General features: G+C 37.2%; 2 protein-coding genes across 3 annotated transcripts in view; one reads left to right on the top strand and one right to left on the bottom strand.

The window, feature by feature from the left end:
* Rundc3b (RUN domain containing 3B) overlaps positions 1–20,033 on the bottom strand; it is a 144,163-nt gene that overhangs the window by 123,204 nt on the left and 926 nt on the right. For both annotated transcript variants that reach the window (XM_055612665.1, XM_055612666.1), the window contains exon 2: positions 4,188–4,303. In XM_055612665.1, coding sequence (XP_055468640.1) covers positions 4,188–4,303 — 116 coding nt within the window. The remainder of the gene's footprint in view (positions 1–4,187; positions 4,304–20,033) is intronic.
* LOC129680855 (ATP-dependent translocase ABCB1) overlaps positions 9,124–20,033 on the top strand; it is a 117,274-nt gene continuing 106,364 nt past the window's right edge. The window contains exon 1 of the mRNA XM_055612663.1: positions 9,124–9,153. The gene's annotated coding sequence lies outside the window, so the exon portion shown is untranslated. The remainder of the gene's footprint in view (positions 9,154–20,033) is intronic.

Genomic DNA, 20,033 nt, shown 5'->3' with positions numbered 1-20,033 from the left:
AAGAAAAGAAAAGAAAAGAAAAGAAAAGAAAAGAAAAGAAAAGAAAAAAAAAGTACGGAGTGTGTTTTGTCACTAGACTAGAACAGACTCCGACTTCTCAACCTACAAGGTCTCTTGTCCTGACTGCAGACAGGAATGCAAGGTGAGGATGCAATTATTGCTGAGGAGGCTAAAAGCTTGACTTCAGCAGGACACTTGTGTGCAATTCTGCAGTGGCTTTACTAGAAGACTCAAAGCCACATGGAGAAATGTCTTACTACATAGCTTAGGCAGGTCTCAACCTCACAAGGTGCTCTTGCTTCAGCCTCTAAAGGTCTGGATTACAGATGGGAGCTATTGTGCTCAATTAACACTTTAAAATGACTGAAGTTTAAACAGTACTGAACTGAAGAAACAGAACTCAGGTCTCACTATATTTTTTTTTGTTTTGTTTTAGTATAAATGGGTTATTTTAATTTTTTTTTGAATTTTATTTTTTTCTTATCAGTTACATTTTATTAACTCTGTATCCCAGCCATGTCCCGATCCCTCATTCCCTCCCAGTCCCTCCCTCCCTCCCTCATTCTCCACCGTGCCCCTTGCCAAGTCCACTGATAGCGGGGACCTCCTCCCCATTCAGCTGATCCTGTTTTATCAGGTATCTTCAGGACTGGCTGCAAAGCTCTCCTCTGTGGCCTAACAGGACTGCTCCTCCCTTGGGGGATGGGGAGGCCAAAGAGCCAGTCATTGAGTTCCTGTTAGAAATAGTCCTTGTTCCCCTCACTATGAGCTACCACAGGCTACATCTGAGCAGAGGTTCTAGGTTACATTCATACATGGTCCTTGGTTGCATGTCAGTCTCAGAAAAGGCCCTGTGCCCAGATATATTTGGTCCTTGTGGAGCTCCTATCCTTTCCTCATCAGACTAACTCCCCTTCTTTCTTATGATTCCCTGTACTCTGCCAAAGGTTTGGTCATGAGTCTTTGCTTTGAAAACACTGCTAGTTAGAGTCTTTCCAATGCGCTCAGTAGACTCCTGTCAATGTTCAATGCGCCTCCCATCTGTCTTTCAAAACGAGGATTGATAATCTTACCCCATGTCTGCTCTCTTGATTATCTTTTTTTAGGTGTATAGATTTCATTATGTTTATCATATCTTATAGGTCTATATAAGAGGTCTCACTATTTTTAATAGTCTCTGACAAATTCTTTCTTCTCAACTATTCTAGAAAAAGTAAGACCTTCACTTGATCAATAGATTAGTACAAATAAAATTCATGTCAGATTTTAAAAGCTTCCTTTTCTCCAATTGTGAGTCTTTTAAAATGAATTACGAGTAGACAGTTTGGTCAGCTTGTCAGTTTACCTGTGGCAGCACAGACTACAATATATCTGAGGAAGGTATTTATCTTTCTCTGGAAAATATTTAATGTATACGCCAAATGTTCTTTATTTTAAAAAGTAGTAGTAGCTTGAGAAAAGTATATCTTATAATCTGATAAAATTAGATGCTTTTAATTTGAACTTATATAAAAGCATTGAACATTTTAATTAAAACTAAATTTTAAATAAATATTTACAATATATAATAAAATACATAACCTCTTAAAAGGCAAAATAAATTTTTATATTGCATTATTAAGAATAGGAAAACATGAAATTTCTAGGCACTTGAGACTTTCAAATATTTCTTCTCAAAAATAATTTAATGATCCATATCTATTGACAAATACAGCAACCACATAGTTAACTTATATGCAACTCTTTTAAAGTATGCTTTGAATTATTTATCTCTTTCACTTAAACCTGAAATACCTTGTTTTGTCCATGGGATTTTTGTTGTTGTTGTTTTGTAGCACTAGAGAGTGAACCTAAGGCCATGCACCTGCTCCGTAAGCACCCATCCGCTGAACTATTCCTCAATGTTATCTTAGCTTCCTTTCTTATTCCACTAAACTATATACAGCTAAATTAAGTAGATTTTATGGTTTCATCACACTGTTTTTCAGAATTAACAAGAACATATTAGATTATCTGGAGTTGGTTCTGAACATTAATGATCTATATTTTGCTGAGACACAACACATGGGTATTGGTTGTATAAAAAAGGTCCATTTATATTATTCAACACAGGAATCTCAAGATGACCTAATATTTTTCTACTGATAATTTTAAAATGTATTTTGTAAGATAATCATATTACAAATGGTAATCTTTTATAAGATAAAATACTATTGAATACTAAGACTTGCAAATACTAAGATACATTATGGTATATCTTATTCCACGTGCTATTTGGTCATAAATTTTGTTATTAAAATATTATTATCACACAAGTATAAATTCCAACAATATTTCAAAATGCATCTATATTCTTCACTTTTATAAAAAATATACTGTGTATTAAAATTGAGGAAATACAGCAATGCAAAAATAAAAAGTAATAACACTTTTCACATGTGAAACCATCAAGTTTAACAGAAATGGTATTGATGATTTAATGGACTCCATCTTTTTGTTGTTGTTCTTGGATTCAGTTCGCAAGTATCTTGTTGACAATTTTTTATTTATTATTTTTTAATGGCCTCCATATTAATTACAGAATTCTAAATGAATTCAAATTTTTTCCTCCCATGTTAATTCAATTATTTTCTCAAATGATTTAACACATAACTTGGATACAGTCAGCACTAAAAAATACACAACAGAATTAACTTTCAGACTATGCTTGAAAGTTCTTTGCTTTGAAAGTAAACTATCAAAGCAAATTACTTGTACAAACTTAAAACTATACCATTAAGACTATCTTTAAAAAGTAAAAGCAAAAGCAAAGCCATCTAGTAACCAACTTTTCTTTTAAAGACTAGATAATAGAACTGACATAATAGAGTTGTTAATTGTTGCTTTAAGACTTACACTATATAATTCTTGGTTTTCATTAGTTATACTTTGGAGACTATCTGTTTTTGAGACAGGGTCTTGCTCTGCGGCCCTTACTGGCCTAAAATTCACTATGTAGATCAGGTTGGCTTTGAAATCATAGAGATCCACCTGCCTCTAGCCTTCTGAGTACTGGGATTAAAGGGGTTCATCACCACACCTTGCTTTAAAAATTAACTTTTAATTTTAAAAAGTGTGAATTCTGAAACAATGTTTCCCATAAACTCTTTAAAAATGACGTATATTTCACAATTCCACATACATATTTTGATCATATCCCACTCTCTTATATCCCCTTTCCACTGAATCCTTCGCAAGCCTTTGTCCTACTTTCCTGCTCTGAGGTTTTGCTGTTTTGTGTGATCCACTGAATAGTTATTATTCAAGTAACTAGGGTTACTTGAAAATACCTGGGTGGAGGTTATCTAGCTAAGCAAGGATTGTTGCCAGTTACTCCTCTGCTGCCTTTCCATGTTTAAAAGATTCCTATGTATAATACAAATGTTACTGCTTTAAGAAAAACATAGTCAAATCCATACTTATTTTAACTTACTTACTGCTAAGTTTTTCAACTGTATCTAACTGAAGGAAGTATATTGATAATAAGCATATCAATTTAATGCTTAGACCCAGTAAGTTAGCTTGGGTTATGCTAGTACTTAAGATTTAAATGTAAATACTTTGGGAAAGTGGTTTTGTTCTTGTATATGGAAATGAATACATTCGAGTTTACCATTTTTCGGATTTAATTATTTTACTTTATGAAAGTTTTGTCACATGCCTGTCGGAACGCCCGGAAGCAGAGCTATGGGTGATTTTAAGTCACCATATGTGTGCTGGGAATCAAACCCGGGTCTTCTGTGAGAGCAGTAAGTGCCCTTAAGTGCAGAGCAAACTCTTTATCCCAGACCTGTGTTTTGTTTCGACACGAGGTCATATTACGTAACCCTGCGTGGCCTGGGACTCCCTGTGTAGACTAGGTTGAGTGAACTCACAGAAATCCCTCTGCATCTGCTTCTCAAGTGCCGAGGTCAAAGGCCTGTGACACCACATCCACACTCAATATCAGAAATGCATTCTAGAAATAAGTGTGAATGTAAGAAGACAGATTCATTTTGAATAACATAGATCAAAGATCAGCTATTACAAAGCCAGATTTATGTTTTTTCTTCATGGGTAGCACGATTGCTACCTAAACAACACCAGTTTTCTAAGAGTTTATCTTCTTACAAGGAATGTGTTAGGAAATATTACATTAAAGTTGTTACCTTTTAGCCGGTGACTTAGAATTTGTTCCAGAACAGCTGCAAAATTATTAAATTCAGGAGAAGAATCATCAATTGTTTCAAAGCAAGACCGATCAATCAAGGTCTTCACAGAAAATCTATGAAAAAAAAAAGATGATTGCTGGTTTTAGAGAGAGTAAATCCACTCACTTAAATTTGAAAATGTCAGAAAGTATTTAGAAAAAAATCCTGAAAATCTTTTTTTATTCAATGTGCTCTGGAGGTTGAAAACTTTACAGAAAATGAGCTTCCACATGTATAGCTCCTGCTAACATTGGAATGCTGGTGTCCTCTAAGGTCCTACATCACTAGTGAGTCCCAGGGCAATAGCATCAATGTGTTGGGCCCTACATAGTATTCTTCTACCAGTATCTCTGTAGAAGAGGCCTAAGGGAGTTTGACTGCCTCTTCTGCCATAAAAGGCACCAAACATGGGAACAGACCCTGTGGTATACCAAGTCCCCTGGCACCTTGATGATTTAAACAATAAATTTGTTGTTTTGTTTCTTTACAAACTACCCAGTATGAGAGCAGTTTGTCACAGCACGCCGAAAAGACTAAGATAATACCTTTTGCTTAAAGTAAGACTTTGGGATAATTTTCTGTTTTTACACTACTGGTGTTGAAATCAGAATCAAAAAGTGATACAATTATAACTTAGTATTCCTTAATACAAAAAATTTCTGACTTATAAACATTAGACAGAGTTTTTTACTTTAAGACAATAATAAAGTGTATCTATATGATTATTCTCGTTTTTTTTTTTACTTTTGGTATAGCAGTCAATAAACTGTATTAAATATAGAATTTTTATTACAATTATTTGCTTACTTATTTGTGTTTGTGTGTCTGTGTACACATGTTCATGCATGAGCCACAGGATGCATGTGGAGCTCAGAAGATGACCACTTGAGCAAGTCAGCTTTTTTCTTCTACCATGTGAGTCCTGGGAACTGAACTCAGCTCATCACACTTAGCAGTCAGTGTCTATATCCACCGACCCATCTCACGGCCCTAAGTATTTAAGGCTTCACCATAAAACAATGTTAGGTGGCTCCGTCAAATTGTAGGTGAACAGAACTGTTCTGAGCAGTCTTGAAGAGTAGGTAGGCTGCGGTATTTTATTATTTAGGTATATGTGGTGGCTTCAGTAAGATATTCCTAGTCTCAGGCAAGTGAATGACTGGTTCCCAGTTAGTAGAGCTGTTTGCAAAGGCTTAGGGAGTGTGGCCTTGTTAGAAGAAATAGGTTACTGAAGGCGGCCTTTGAGAATTTAAAAATCTACATATTTCAAGGTAGCCCTCTTGGCTTCCTGCAGCTTGAAGCTCCTTAGCTCCCAGCTCTGCTGCCATGCCTCTACCCTGCCCCCCCCCCCCCATTATGGACTCACCCTTTTGGAACCATAAGCCCAAATACACTCTTTCTTTTATAAGTTACCTCAGTCATGGTGTTTTAACATAACAATAGAAAAGTAGCTATTATAAAAGTATTTTTAATTTACAACATTTTCAACTTACAATAGCCATGAGTTTGAAAAAGATCAAGAAGTGGTATGTGGAAGGAGTTGTAGGGAAGAGGAAAATAATGAAATGATACTATAAATCCAAAGTAAAATAATTAAATAGAAAATGCCGCTTACATTTCCATATTTAAAAAAAGTAAACAACACATGACAGAGTCATTCTGGTAGAGGGAATCTCATGTCCCTATCAGACTGACCTGTGGATCATTTTCTTAATTAGTAACTGATGTGAGGGCCCAGTCCATTGTGGGTGGGGCCACCACTGGACTTGTGGTCCTGGGTGCTATAAGAAAGCAAGCTGAGCAAGCCCTAAGTAGCAAGCCAGTAAGCAGCACTCCTCCATTGCATCAGCTCCTGTCTCCAGGACCTGTCCTGTTAAAGAGTTCCTGTCCTGACTTCAATGATGACCTGTGATGTGGAACTATCAGCTGAAATAAACCTTTACTTCCTGAGTTGCTTTGGTCATGCTGTTGTGTTTTGTTTTGTGTTGTGTTGTATTTTTAATAATCCTAGCTAAGAAAAAGCAGAAACCATACAAAAATCATCTTAGTGGGGAAATAAATTACATTATTTATGATCTTTATACATTTTTGTTTTTCAAACTATTAAAAACTCTGGCCAGTTACAATACAGAAAAATGAAAAAGTAAAATATCTAAGTATAGAATACTACAACTTAATATATTAGAAATATTAGGAATTAAAATTCTTTACTTTCTTACAAAACAGGTATGAAGAGTAGAATGAATGGTTGTCTCAGTCTTCTCCTTGTGTAACCTTGGAAAACTTCTGTCCCTTCCTGAATTTTAATCAACTCTCAGCACTTTAATTCAATCAAGCTCTTTCTCTTGAATGTCATTATACCAACACTTCTAAGCACATACTATAAAGACTTACTGTAAAGAGTAGAATCATCTCTCTCACGTTACTGACAGACCATTTCATTCAGTTTGCTAGTATCTTCTCTCTTGTCTGCTGGTATCTCCTCTCTTCAGCAAAAATGAAGTGGATTCCCTTTCCATGGAGATACACGGTTTATGTGTTTTCTGATTATAAAAATGTTGGAAAGTGACGTGGCAAAGCTGTTGTTGGAATCTTTCATGAGCACCTATCAAAAAGGCTAGATCCCACAATGACCACACCAATTCTTCCCAAGTTAGTACCTTCACTCAATGCAAACATCTAGTCCCAAACTAGACAGAGTCAGTTATCTTGCCAGATTTCAAATTGTTTCAATTGGTGACAACTTCCCACCTTGTATCCCTTACTTCAATACCATGAAACATCTCTGATAGATCCTTTAATATTAAGTGTTTGGTCAGGGTCACTTCCTTTGAAACATTTTCTGTTATTATAAAGCTCCAATTGTTCAATTTTACCAATGAAGACTCAGGAGCCAGATGCTGCGGTGAAAACCTGCTGGCCCACAGTCAGGGAAGGCACCCAGCTAACCTTCCTATTCAGCTCATGTCCAAAGGAAAAAGCTGAAGCCCAAGCACTCCAAGCTAAAAGCCCCAAAAGCCAAAAAGCCAAAAGCCTAAGGGCCAGAAGCTTTCTAGCTCAGCTGACAGCCCAGGAAGAAAAGGTCTGCTAGCTCACTCAACAGCCCAAGAGGAAAAAGCCTAATGCTAACAGCCAAAAGCTACTTCTCTATACAGTCTTACATACTCTTCTCTCAAAGTCCCTCTTTCTATTTAATCCCTGTCAGCTGTTTCTTTCTCCGCCTCTTGACCTAGGCTTAACTTCATTAAATCGTGTGTACAGAAAGCTCTTGGGTTAAAGGTGTGTGCTAGGGCTGAGCCACATTACAATCACCTGTTTACAATAACAAAGTTCTTGGATTAAAGGTGTGTGTTAGGGACGAGCCACATTGAACAATAAACAGCTTTTGACAGTTTACCGTCTCGGTTCACAATGGAATCAAATATCCTGCAACTTTCTTCTTTTCCATCACAACCACTTTCTCGGTGACATTAGCACATGCACCTCTGCTAAGTTGCTAGAGGTGACTATCTTGATCTTGGACAGCAGCAACTTATCTTTTTCCTTATCAAGAAAATGTGTTTGACAATTTTATGTATGTACGTAATGCATTCTGGTTACTACGCACTGCCACACTACTTGTTTCCTTCCCACCCTTGCCAGCCCCTCTTATTCCCTACAAATGTCTTTCCAGACTTACGGCTTAGAAGTATCCATTAGAGCTGGTGGGCACACAGTTAGATACAGAGCTTTCTCTTCTAGAAGCTGTTAGTTGTGTGTTACCAGTAAGTGTCACTGATAGGACTTCATGACAGCCATGGCCATGTCCTACTTAGAAAATAACTTTTCACTTTTCTTCCCCCTCTCTTCTAGCTCTTACAATTCCCAGAGCCTTAAGATAGTGTTATAACTATATAAATGTTGCTTAGGGCTGAGCCCTCATCTGTTTTTACTCTTAGCATCTTACACAGACATCTTCTCTGCAGTTACCTTTATTCACTGCGAAGATGTTTCTCTAACTAAGGCCAAGAGCAGCCTTTGTCGCTGGATATATTTAGAAGGCAGTTTGATATTGTCAGTTTAGCTAAGAAACAGTAGTAAATGTTTGACTGGGTTTGTAAATCTATGCATGGGTTGTTTCTTGTGGAACAGGACTCAGATACAATCAGAGAGAGGTTGGTTACACCCCCCACCCAACAGTTGTGCCATTATTACAACAATGGGTACCTCTTGCCTGGCAGGTTGGTATATAGTTCATAGAATTCACAGGTGGTAAGTCACTGATGCCTTACTTCTCCAGCTGCCTGCACACCACCTTCCAGCACTGTGAAAACTGGGCAGCAGGAAGCTTCCAGCCTAACTTCTCTAAATCTTGTGCCTTGTTTATGATATCGTCAGCATTAAGGTCTTATTAACTAGTTCTGGTGGGAAAATAAGTAGATATCAAAGGCTTGGTATCTCACACCTGGCATTGGGGGTTTTGTTTAATGATCTATTACTTCTAGGATACGTATGTTATTTTATTTAGCTATAAAAAACAATGAAATTATGACATTTTGAAGATAAATAGATAAAATTGAAAAAAACTGTACCAAGTTAAGTCACCCACACCCAAAAGACAAGACACATGCTGTGTGTTCTCTCTCATATGCAGATCTGAGCCTTGTGACTGTTTGTGTGTTTAGCTTAAGAGTACCTCCAGAACATGTAGCGCCCATACTTACATGAAGGCAAAGCATGTACACGTATAAAATAAAAATAATAACATAAATACTATGTTCTTCCACAGCTGAATTAAATGCAAAGTTTTCTAAAATGAAAAAAAAAAAAAGGCTGTGCTACCCTATTGTTGACTTGAGTAGGAGAAAATTTCTAAATTTTTTTCTCTAATCTTTATCAGGAGGAATGGAATAAGAAAGCTGACTCTGCAAGCACATTCTTGAAGGTAAGAGAAAAACTACTACTTTAGAAAAGTATGTCATTTGAAACAGTAATGCACACCATGAAGCCAACTGAACATATTTTCATATAATGGTAACAAGGCATATTTCACCAAGAAGCTGGATTAGGATTTAGTTTCATCTCTGACAGTGTGATAAGCTTTCCCTATTTCTCTCCAGGCAGCAAGTGCCTTAGCCTTGTGAGCCATCACTAGGCCAAGACTGACACTATTAATAAAAGAATGTTCAAATTCAAAGATAAGAGTTTTTTCTTCTATTATTTCAGGGCAAAGTACTGGATTCTATAAAAGCAGAGCAACTATATCCAGTCTTGGAAAAAAATAATTTACATCTTCAAATAATAAAAAAACAAAATGTCTATCAAGAGAGATGATAGAGGGGCTGAGAGATGGCTTGGTGGGTAAAGCACTTTCCACATAAGCATGAAGACTTGAGTTCCACATCCCTAGTACCCATGTGAAACCTGGGCATGACAGTACATGCTTGTATCCCAGTGCTAGGGGGCAGAGGCAAGAAGACCCCTAACGCTTGCTGGCCAGACAGTCTAACCAAACTATTAAACTCCAGGTCCTAGGAGAGAATTTGTCTTTCATAATTTCTTTAAATGGAAAGCAATAAAAGGGGTACCTGACTTCAACCTCTGGCCTACATACACGCATGCACATATGACCACTATACCCCTATATTTATGTGCACATACACGGTGATAAGATACAAATCACAGCAAATATAATATAAAACACTAAGTGCAAGTAATAAATAAGCATGAAAACTGGAGATATTTTTTCAAATAAGGCTAATTTTTCTTCTTTATATTTTATACCAGACATCTATTTTTAAGAAATCAGAAATTCGCTTACCCTTTCAAGTAATAATGTAAGAATATTTAGCCATTGTATGTGCACTTTTAATCTACCAAGAAAAAAATTTAAATGAAAAAAACCCCACTTTCCATGTATGTTTTAAGCAGCAATATACAGACTATATTGCACATGTTAAATTCAACCATTTGTTTCTGATTTTTCAAGATTTATTTTTATTTTATGTATATGAATGTTTTGGCTATAGATATGGCTATACACTGCTTTGTACCTCATACTTGAGAAGGTCACAAGAGGACACCTTTTTGAAACTGGAGTTACAGATAATTGTTAACCAAATGTGGTGCTGGGAATCAAACCCTGGTCCTCTATAAGAGCAACCATCTCACTCCAGTCTTCTGCTTCTGGCTTTTAACTAGCTTTTGTTGTAAAACAGACACATAAATATTCCAACCATCTGTACTCATCTTTATCATTCAGTGTACTGTATTTCTCGTCCTGGCGCTGAAATTCTCATAAAAGTTCTGCACTGACTTCTGTATTCATCTGATTATATAACTCTTTTGAGTTAACTGTTTTAAATCAGACTTTTGAGTTCTTTGTCAGTTTTTCATTTCTATATATTTGGGCTCAACTCTTAAAGGATTATGAACTACTGGAGTAGTCTTGTTACTGTCTCTTTTTATATTTCTTGTGTTTCTATGTATCTGTTTGGATAGGTTTCTCTACTGGGGCTCTGCTTAATGAATATTCTTTTGAGGCCTGAGTTCTTCCTTTCTCCACTCAAAGTGGAGAAAACAAATTAGCATTAACAGTCACACCACCAAAACAAACTCAGAATCAAAATAAAATAAAACCAATACCTGAGTCCATTTACATACAAGTAATGTTATATGGACTGAGAAGACTGTATTTATGTATTTAGATGTGTGTGTGCATAACACAGTGACTAAGGAAAAAGAGGCCATGGGTTTCAGAGAGAGCCAGGGTGCTCCATGCGTGATGTTGGAGGGAAGAGGGGGAATGGGAGTAAATAATTTCAAATTATAATTTCAAAAATTAAAAAAAAAAACTATTCTTAAAAAAAAAAACAAAAACTAGTGTGATAGCTAGAGAGATGGCTAAATAGCACTCACTACTCAAGTATAAAAGCCTGAGTCTGGATTTCAATACCCACGTTAAAAGCTGGACCTGTCACCCCTGTGCCATGACAGGCAGAGGCAGAGGATTCAGGGGCTGACTGGAGACCAGTCTAACTCCAGGTTCGGTGGGATACCCCACCCAAGGGAATCAAGAGGAGAACGGTGGAAGAGAACAGTTGACATCTTCTCTGTCCCCCACATGTACCTGACACATGTAAGCCTACACTACACATATATATTACACAAAAAGTTTAATCTATTTATTACAGCCACTAGGATTTCAATAACCACAGAAAAGTAGAAAATAATGTACACTATAAAGTTAAAATGTAATAAATGTAAAGGTATTAACAATAAAAGAACGGAGTAAAAGAAAAGTTAGGAAAAGGGAAAAAAGAAAAATAGCATTAAATAAAAGGAAAAGAATGTGAAGACAAGGAATGGAGCAAGATAAGGAAAAGCACATGAATTAAAGAGTATTAGCGCATACAGTGTTTTAAAGAATTTTTATTTTATGCATATGAATGTTTTGCCTGCATGCATGTATGTGTACCACACGCATGCTGGACGCCCATGGAGGCCAAAAGTTAACAAGGAGTGGAACCAGCTCAAGAGAAAGAAGTGTGTTGCAGTCAACAAAGCTGAAAGGAGTTGGAGATCTTAGAGCACTTTGACATCAAATGATGCGAAATTTGGAGTTTGCCCACCTGGTGTTCAGTTTTGCTTTGGTCCTGTATTTCTTCACTGTGCTCCCTTTCCTCCCTTTTGGAATGGTAACATATATCCTGTGCCACTGTATCATCAAAGCATGTGATCTGCTTTTTTCATTTTGATTTAGAGGAGTTTAGAGCTAAGGGGTTGCCTTGGGTCTCAGAGACTTGGAAGTATGAGCTTCTAAACACTGTTGAGACTGTGGAGACTTTTGAAGTTGGACTAGAAGCATTTTGCATTACGATATGGCTACAATCCTGAGGGGACCAGGAAGTAGAGTGTGGTGGTCTGAATGAAAATAATGGCTGTAGACTCACAGACACATTGCTGAGGTGTGGCCTTGTTGAAATAGGTGTGGCCTTGCTGGAGGAAGTATGTCACTGGGTGGGGGTGGACTTTGAGGTTTCAGAAGCTCAAGTCAGGACCAGTGTCACACTTTCTTCCTGCTGCCTGCTGATCTGGATATAGAATGCTCATCTGCCTCTCCAGCTCCATGTCTGCCTATATGTCACCATGCTTCCCATCATGACAATAATGGACCAAACCTCTGAACTGTAAGCCAGCCCCAATTAAATGCTTTCCTTTATAAAATTTGCCTCGGTCATGGTATCTCTTCATAGCAACAGAAATCCAAACTAAGACAGCTAGTCTCAGCTTGTTCAGACCCCACCCAAAAATAAACCACCCCACATCTGGGAGGAAGTGGGGAATTGGCCGATCCACTGGACATGGGCTTAGAGCTCACAGTCCTTCCTCAAAGCCAACAAGTAGCAGGGCGTCAGCTTTGGAGGTTAGCAATCACCAGGCACCGGCCCTGAGCTCTCAATCTCCACACTACTCTACAGAGCACTGCACTAATCTTTGGCATGGGGTTGGAGCCACTGACCATCTTGTCCTTCAGTCTCAACTCCCTGGTACTAAAACTGGTAGGAAGTGGGTGGAGATGCTATGAGGGAGAGATCTCTGTCTAAACCTTTTCTTCTTCTAAGATTGTCTCTTATAGCAGTCTTTCAACCAAATGCTGTGGCAAGCTGTCAAGATTGCTGACCAAAGACTGCTGACCTGTCACTCTTCACTGCGTTCAGGGCCCCACAGAAGCTCATTCTCAAGTAAGAGACTTCTTAGAAGATGGTGTCTGGTTATCACACTCTGATAACCAGATAGACCTATCAAGTTCTAATGCTGGCCTCCACAGGAGTCACTGTCACACCAACCCTACCCCCCTCCACACAGACACCCTAGATTTAAGATTTGAGAACTGTCAGCTTATCCTGCGGTTAAGATTGTCATAGTCTGTCTTCCCCAGAGTTCCTCTGCTTTGCCCTCTTCCCCAGGTCAGGTCATTGTTCTGTTTTGTTTGTTTGTTTGTTTGTTTGTTCTTAGCTGCCCCGTTACTGCTTTTTTAAATTACTATCATTCTCAATGTTCTTTCTTTCTGTTTCTATCCAGAGTGTGGGTTCTCCTTATGGAGAAGCATCTAGTCTGTTATCTTACCCCAAAACTAAGTAAATATATTTTTTTCTGATGTTACGCAGACATGTTTTGTGGGGTTTATAAAATGTATTAAAACTTTAAGTTGTTTTAATAGTCATTCTGAAGGAATGGAAATTAAAAATATACATAGGAAAGGCAAAATAATATGTAACACGCTGATGCATACTAAAATAGTAGAGAAACTGAACCATAAAAGTACTTTACTAATATACAAAAATAAAAAATAAATGTTAAAATTTAAAAATCCCAATATAATGATAACATTAAATGTAAGTAAGCTGAGAATGCTTAAAAAAAAAAAAAAAAGTACCAGACTAGATAAATACAAGATCCAACTGTGTGTTCAATAAGCTTGGGCGGCAGTTCAGAAATGGAGCATTAATCTAGCTTGCCTGAGGCACAAGAAACAAAACAAAACAAAACAAAATTCCCTTGTCCTACAAGAAAACTTTTAAGCATAACTATCAGAAAAAGTGAAAGTATAGACAAATACATACAAATAATACCTGCAGCCAAATATTAACTCAGCTGAATGGAAAGAAATCTCAAAAATGTAGCCTACCTAACAGTGTTTTACTCCAAAGTAGTCTGCCATTTGAAAGTCAAATAACAGAATACATTACATGAACAGGAAAGAGGGATGGGCAACATGTTTAATCTTGTTGGGGGGAAAAAAGCATCTGACACCATAGTATTTGGCACCTACTTAAGATAAAAATTCCCAGGAATCTAGAAATAGAAGAGAAAGAAGAAATATCTGCTGCAAACGCCCACTAAAGTCATAATATCCTTAATGTTTTCCGTAACACGGTGTTAGGGATCCTAGCCAATGCAGTAAGTAATAAGTCAAGTAGTAAAAGGGATAAAGACTGATAAATGAAGAAATAAAGCATGCATGTTTGACTTTTAATCAATCTTTATAAACCTGTAGAAAATCTGATAGAATTAATGAATAAATCTAGTTAAGACCATATATTCAAGGCTACCATGTTTAAAGACCAATTTAATGTCTTCATACCATCAAAAGAAAAAAAATATGATTTTGGTTATAACAATATAAAAGTATATCCAGTGTACAAGAATATATTTGACAAGAGATTTATAATGCCTACATATTCTAAACTAATGCCTACTTATGAGAAGAGAATATTTAAATACATGAAAGCATTTAGTACGCTCATTTAATATGATTTAAAGATATGTTTTATAAAGATGAAAGTTTATCTTAAAAAAAGATTGTAGAATCAGTTCAAGCTTAAGAAAAATCCCAGATTCCTATTGATAGTTAACGGTTGTTGTTAATGTCATATTCTTCAGTGGTATATCCACTGTGAAGATGCCCATGTCCCAGTAAATAATACTGCATGGATGCTTATGCATGTAATCCTAACTAAATTCAATGGGTCACAACAAAACAAAGCAAGCAAACAATTATAACTGTAATTATATTATATATTATAAATATATATTGTAATTATATATTACATATAATTACATATTACATATAATTACAAATGGGATTTCTTGGGGAGAAGGTGTTCAATGAGGAGTGTGAGAGGGACAAGAAAGGGTAATGTGGGCACATGAAATGTCCAAAACATATTATACACATATTAAAAATGGTACAGTTTTTAAACACTCAGATTGCTTTTATGAAAACTGATAAGTAGATCCCACACTTTAGCTGGCAAAAGGCTAAGGATAGAATGATCTTCAAATATAAAGCTAGAAAACTTTATTATAAAAACTTCATTAAGATGTGTGATAAAGCAATAGTTATTAAGATAGTATATTATTTGAAGAAGAAACAAGTAGACTAATGAAAAGAGAGAAAGAGCCCAGAAACAGACAGTGATTCAAGAGAAAAATTAACACTTGAAGGTATTAGACAAAATAGGATCTTTTCTCTTTTTTTTTTTCATTTTGTTTTGTTTTGTTGAGACAGGGTTTCTCTGTGTAGCCATGGCTGTCCTGGAACTCGCCCTGTATACCAGGCTGGCCTACACAGAGATCCACCTGCCTCTGCCTCCCAAGTGCTGGGATTAAAGGTGTGTGCCAAAATATGATCTTTTCAATAATTGGTACTAGGTTAACTGACTTTTTAAGGACAATATTTCATCTTGGTCCCCATACTTAACAACACAAATACAAGTAATCTACAGATGGATTGTTGATATAAATGCAAAGAGCAAAACAACAACGCTTTAGAAGGAAACAGGAGATTATTTGATTACATGGAGGTAAAGTAGATTTATTAAGCTGGTTAGCATTAACCATGAAGGAAAGCAATAAGCTGCTTTCTAGGTAAGGAATTCTCTTCACACTGTAGGGTGGAAAAAAGTCAACAAATGGAGAAACAAAAATTCATTGGGCAGTATGTTTATTCTATGTGTACTTTTTAACTTGCATAGTTTAAGTGAATACAATTTCACTGGCTGAGGAGCTATCTGCCAGTAACGTCCTTGACTTGCAAGCACAAGGACCTAAATTTAATCCTGAATTCAATCAACCAAAAATCCCAGGCATGAGGCAGTGTCTCTGGAATCCCAGGGCTGGGGAGGGAGAGGCAGAAGGATCGTAGAGGCTTAATAGTCAGCCACCCCACCTCACAATCAGGGTAGACAGTGTCTGAGGAATGACACCTGAGGTTGACCTCAGTCCACCACATGCACCTACATGCACAAAACATGTAAATGCACACACATATACATACACAAAATTATATTTGAAATGTATTTAAAAAATATACATGAAATATTCAGAAAATAAGCTATCTCGCCATACACACTGCTCCTAATAATGGCTTCAAGAAGACCCTCTGGATTGCTTCCTATCTTAACTCTCAATGAACACTGAAGGATAGGTATATAACAGGATAACTCTTGTAACTGCAAGGATAAGAGTATGGAGCAATTCACTCTGCACACTCAGCAGCTCTACGATGTTATCAACAGACCCAAAAATGTTGACCAATGTTCTACTATACGTAAGATGATTAAAATAACTCTTGATATCCATCCTACCAAGGTCTGATCACTCTTATAAGGCACACTCAAGAAAGTAGTAACAAAGAGTAAGTTAGTAAGCATTCTCATGCCTACATCTGAACGCCTAGCAAGTTCAAGCAAAGTGAGACTTCCACGATGATTAGTCAATGTCTAAAATGCTAAGACTGCTAAAGTTCTCTCAGTTATCCTGTGCCCCCGGGGCACATGTTTACTTCGCTCCTTTCCTAGTGCACAACAGCTACAGGCAGCAAATCAAAGGGTCTCTGGAAGCACACCTTAAAGAAACAACAGACAGCAAAACAAAACTCTAAACCCAAGTCTCACGGGGCCACTTAGCAAAACATACTAAGGAACCTCAAGAGTCTCCAAGGACAGCTGCTGAACAGTGCATATATTCATAGACACAAATCCCCGGCACAGTCAATGGTTACTACGTGTATCAGCTGTAGTCTCGCTAAAGAAGGTAGAGAAATGTGCAACCTCTCTTTTTGTTAAGTAATTTATCGAAAATATCTAAATTGTGTGTTAAATATGAGCATTTGTATTATGAGTAGGTATCAGTTACAAATAAAATATGAGCTCTTTATTCCTTGACCACACTAAAGAAATGAGGTGCTCCTCTAATTCGACATAATACTAGTGTTCTGAAATACTACCTTGACCTATAGAAAATGTTTCATCTTATTAAAGTATTTTAATTATGAAATCATCATTTGTCTCTATCATGCTCAACTTATTGTGTGCTATCTTCTTAAACCACCCTTGTCTTTTTCATCCACAAGACAGGAAAACTGATTTTTGCATGAGAAGTTCCTTTCAACTACTGTCTTAGGATCTCTATTGATGTGATGAAATACCGTGACCAAAAAACAAGCTGGGAAGGAAAGGGTTTATTTGGCTTACACTTCCACATCACTGTTTACTATCCAAGGAAATCTGGGCAGGAACTCAAACAAGGCAGGGACCTAGAGGCAGAAGCTGAAGCAGAGGCCATGGAAGGGTGCTGCTTACTGGCTTGCTCCTCATAGCTTGCTCAGCCTGCTTTCTTATAAAATCCAGGGACACCAGTCCAGCAATGGTTCCATCCATAATGGATGGGGGCCTCTTCCATCTATCCCTAGCTGAGAAAATGTTCTACGGGCTTGCCAACAGCTGGATCTTATGGAGGAATTTTTTCAACTAAGGCTCCTTCCTCTCTGGTGACTCTAGTTTGTGTCAGGTTGATATAAAATTAGCCAGTACAACTACTGACTTAAAAGTTTGACAACTGTTGCTTTAAAATGTGTATTCTCATTGTTAAACATGAATATTTTATTATTTTATATAATATTATAAACTGAAAGGTGAATTCTATTTTAATCGTATTTGCCAACAGAACTATAGTTAAAAAAAAATCACCTTAAAAAGACATAAGCTTGTGCTATAGAGATGGTTTGCAGTTAAGAGCACATTTGACACATATTCTGGCAATGCACACACACAGTGTACAGACACACATGTAAGAAAACCATCCTCACATAAAATAAAAATCTTTGGAAAAATACATAAGCTTAAAAACAACAGAAAAAAAAAAAAAGACTAACATCTGAATTTGTATAGATGAAAAAACGCAAGCTAAAATAGCCCAAGAGCAGGCCCAGCATGGTGCTCGTGGCTGAAATCCCAGTGCTCAGGAGGCAGACACAGACAGATTTCAATGAATTTGAGGTGAGCGTTATCTACATAGCAAGTTCCACGCCAGTTAAGGCTACACAACAAGGCCATGTGTCAGAAAACAGGAAGGGGAGAGATGTGGGGGAAAAGTGCCTTAATTTTCCAAAGTTCTAAATAATAAAGATTCTGTACACAAAATAGAGTAGCTAAAATCAGTGTATAAAATCAACTTTAGAGTTAGGTGTGGAAATTTTAGAGTTCTCAAATGACCTACTTTACCTAGAGAACAACCTATGGAAAAATATGCTAAAACTTTATTTGCTGAGATAAGTACTATACAATGGTTTTAGCACACAATACATTTTTTTTCTCTAAAAAATTGAACTACACACACAATCTATTGAACCCAAATTCAATTCAGCTCTTTTCCTGACTATTCTACATAACCGAACAGCCTAATTCCAAAATTCAAAACAGTAACAATATTGCATATACCATTAAATGAACATAATTGCATGGTTTTTGATATGGCACGGAACTAAACTGAAATGATATCTAACTTTTTAAGGGAAAGAAAAAGCATTACTGTGCAAACATAGGAAACAATATGCAGTGGTGGAGGGGGTTGGCTTTCTTTGTCCTAGTTTTATAAATTTCAGTTTTTACAGCACATCAATAAAGAATCACAAGATGAGGGCAGAGTTGAAAATTTTTGTCTAAAGAAAAATGTATGTGCCTCATCTGAGTGCTACAAATATCCTTCTACCATTATAACTAGGCTCATATTTGGAAAGAAAAACCAAATATGATCACACATTGGTTGATGATTATTACTATTTTACGTACATCACTTGAAATTCACAGTGATCTAGCCCAACATTATTGTACAGGTGACAAAACAATGAAAAAATGGGGAAGTGGTATTAAAGACACTAGTTAATGACCACACCTATTATGAGCTCAGCTACATTTCCACTAGATCAACTTCTTCCAACTCCCAATGTCAAACCATGAGGAAGTTTGAGTCTGCTGGAGCTCTGATGGCACATAATGACTCAAGAAACACAGTTTAGGTAGAAATATGCTTTGAAACTATCTACATTTATTTTTTAAAAATTCATTTTAATAACTGCAAAAGGTAAGACTACCTACCTTACTTATTTTTCTATGTACCTAGTTTTGAAATTTGCCTCGATTTAAATAAAACAATGTAATAAAGTCCATGTGTCCCAACAGCTTGTATACTACACAGCATACAGAATAAATATATTCCGTGTTATTTTACCACTCACAATGCAAATTGTGAGCGAGGGTCTTTCTGATAGATGTGCATTCATTACAATCAACTTTTTAAAAGTTTCTGAAATATTGAATGTAGCTCCAACTACATATATCTGCATTCTGCTTAAGATGCTAGCCACACTTTTACACAAGGAAAAAAATTAAATACAGACATAAACCGGAGAGGAGGGAAAGGTTTCGTTATTTACCCGATAATTAGAGAATTATCACTGGTGGATGATTAAACAGTATGATGGAGCAAAATAATTTTAACAGAGCTAATTGGCTCTGAGTGGTTACTAAGACATGGATGGCCAGCTTGCTTGTTTGTTTCTGGATTCTAGATTTATAGATAGTTCTTATTTCTTTGTATATTTCCTAAAGGAAGGGAGATATTTACAATCAGGAAGCGTTTAAGGAAAGGCAGATCTTCCAATAAAGGACTAGGAGACCTCCACAGTCCCGCAAGCAGCACTGCCGCTGTAGTGGACAACACTTGAATACCCGGTACACGTACGGGCGGCCTGAAGGGGGGGGAAATGCACGCCAGCACTGGGACTTGGCCACCCAGCAACTCCTCCAGCCCCTGGAGGCTGCTCTCCCCTCCGCCCTCTTCCACACCAGGTGGCACGTTCAGAACAGATGCTCCCGGCTCCGCCCTGGCCCCGGCCGGCGAGCGCCCGCGACCCCGGGGGCTGGCCCGCGGCCCCTCCGCAGGGGGCACCGGCGGGGCGCGGCGCGGCGCGGGCCTCCC

This window comes from Psammomys obesus, unplaced genomic scaffold (assembly GCF_907164565.1).
Source record: "Psammomys obesus unplaced genomic scaffold, mPsaObe1.curated_primary_1811, whole genome shotgun sequence".
Classification (NCBI taxonomy): Eukaryota; Metazoa; Chordata; class Mammalia; order Rodentia; family Muridae; genus Psammomys; species Psammomys obesus.
This window is presented reverse-complemented; position numbering and strand designations above follow the sequence as displayed.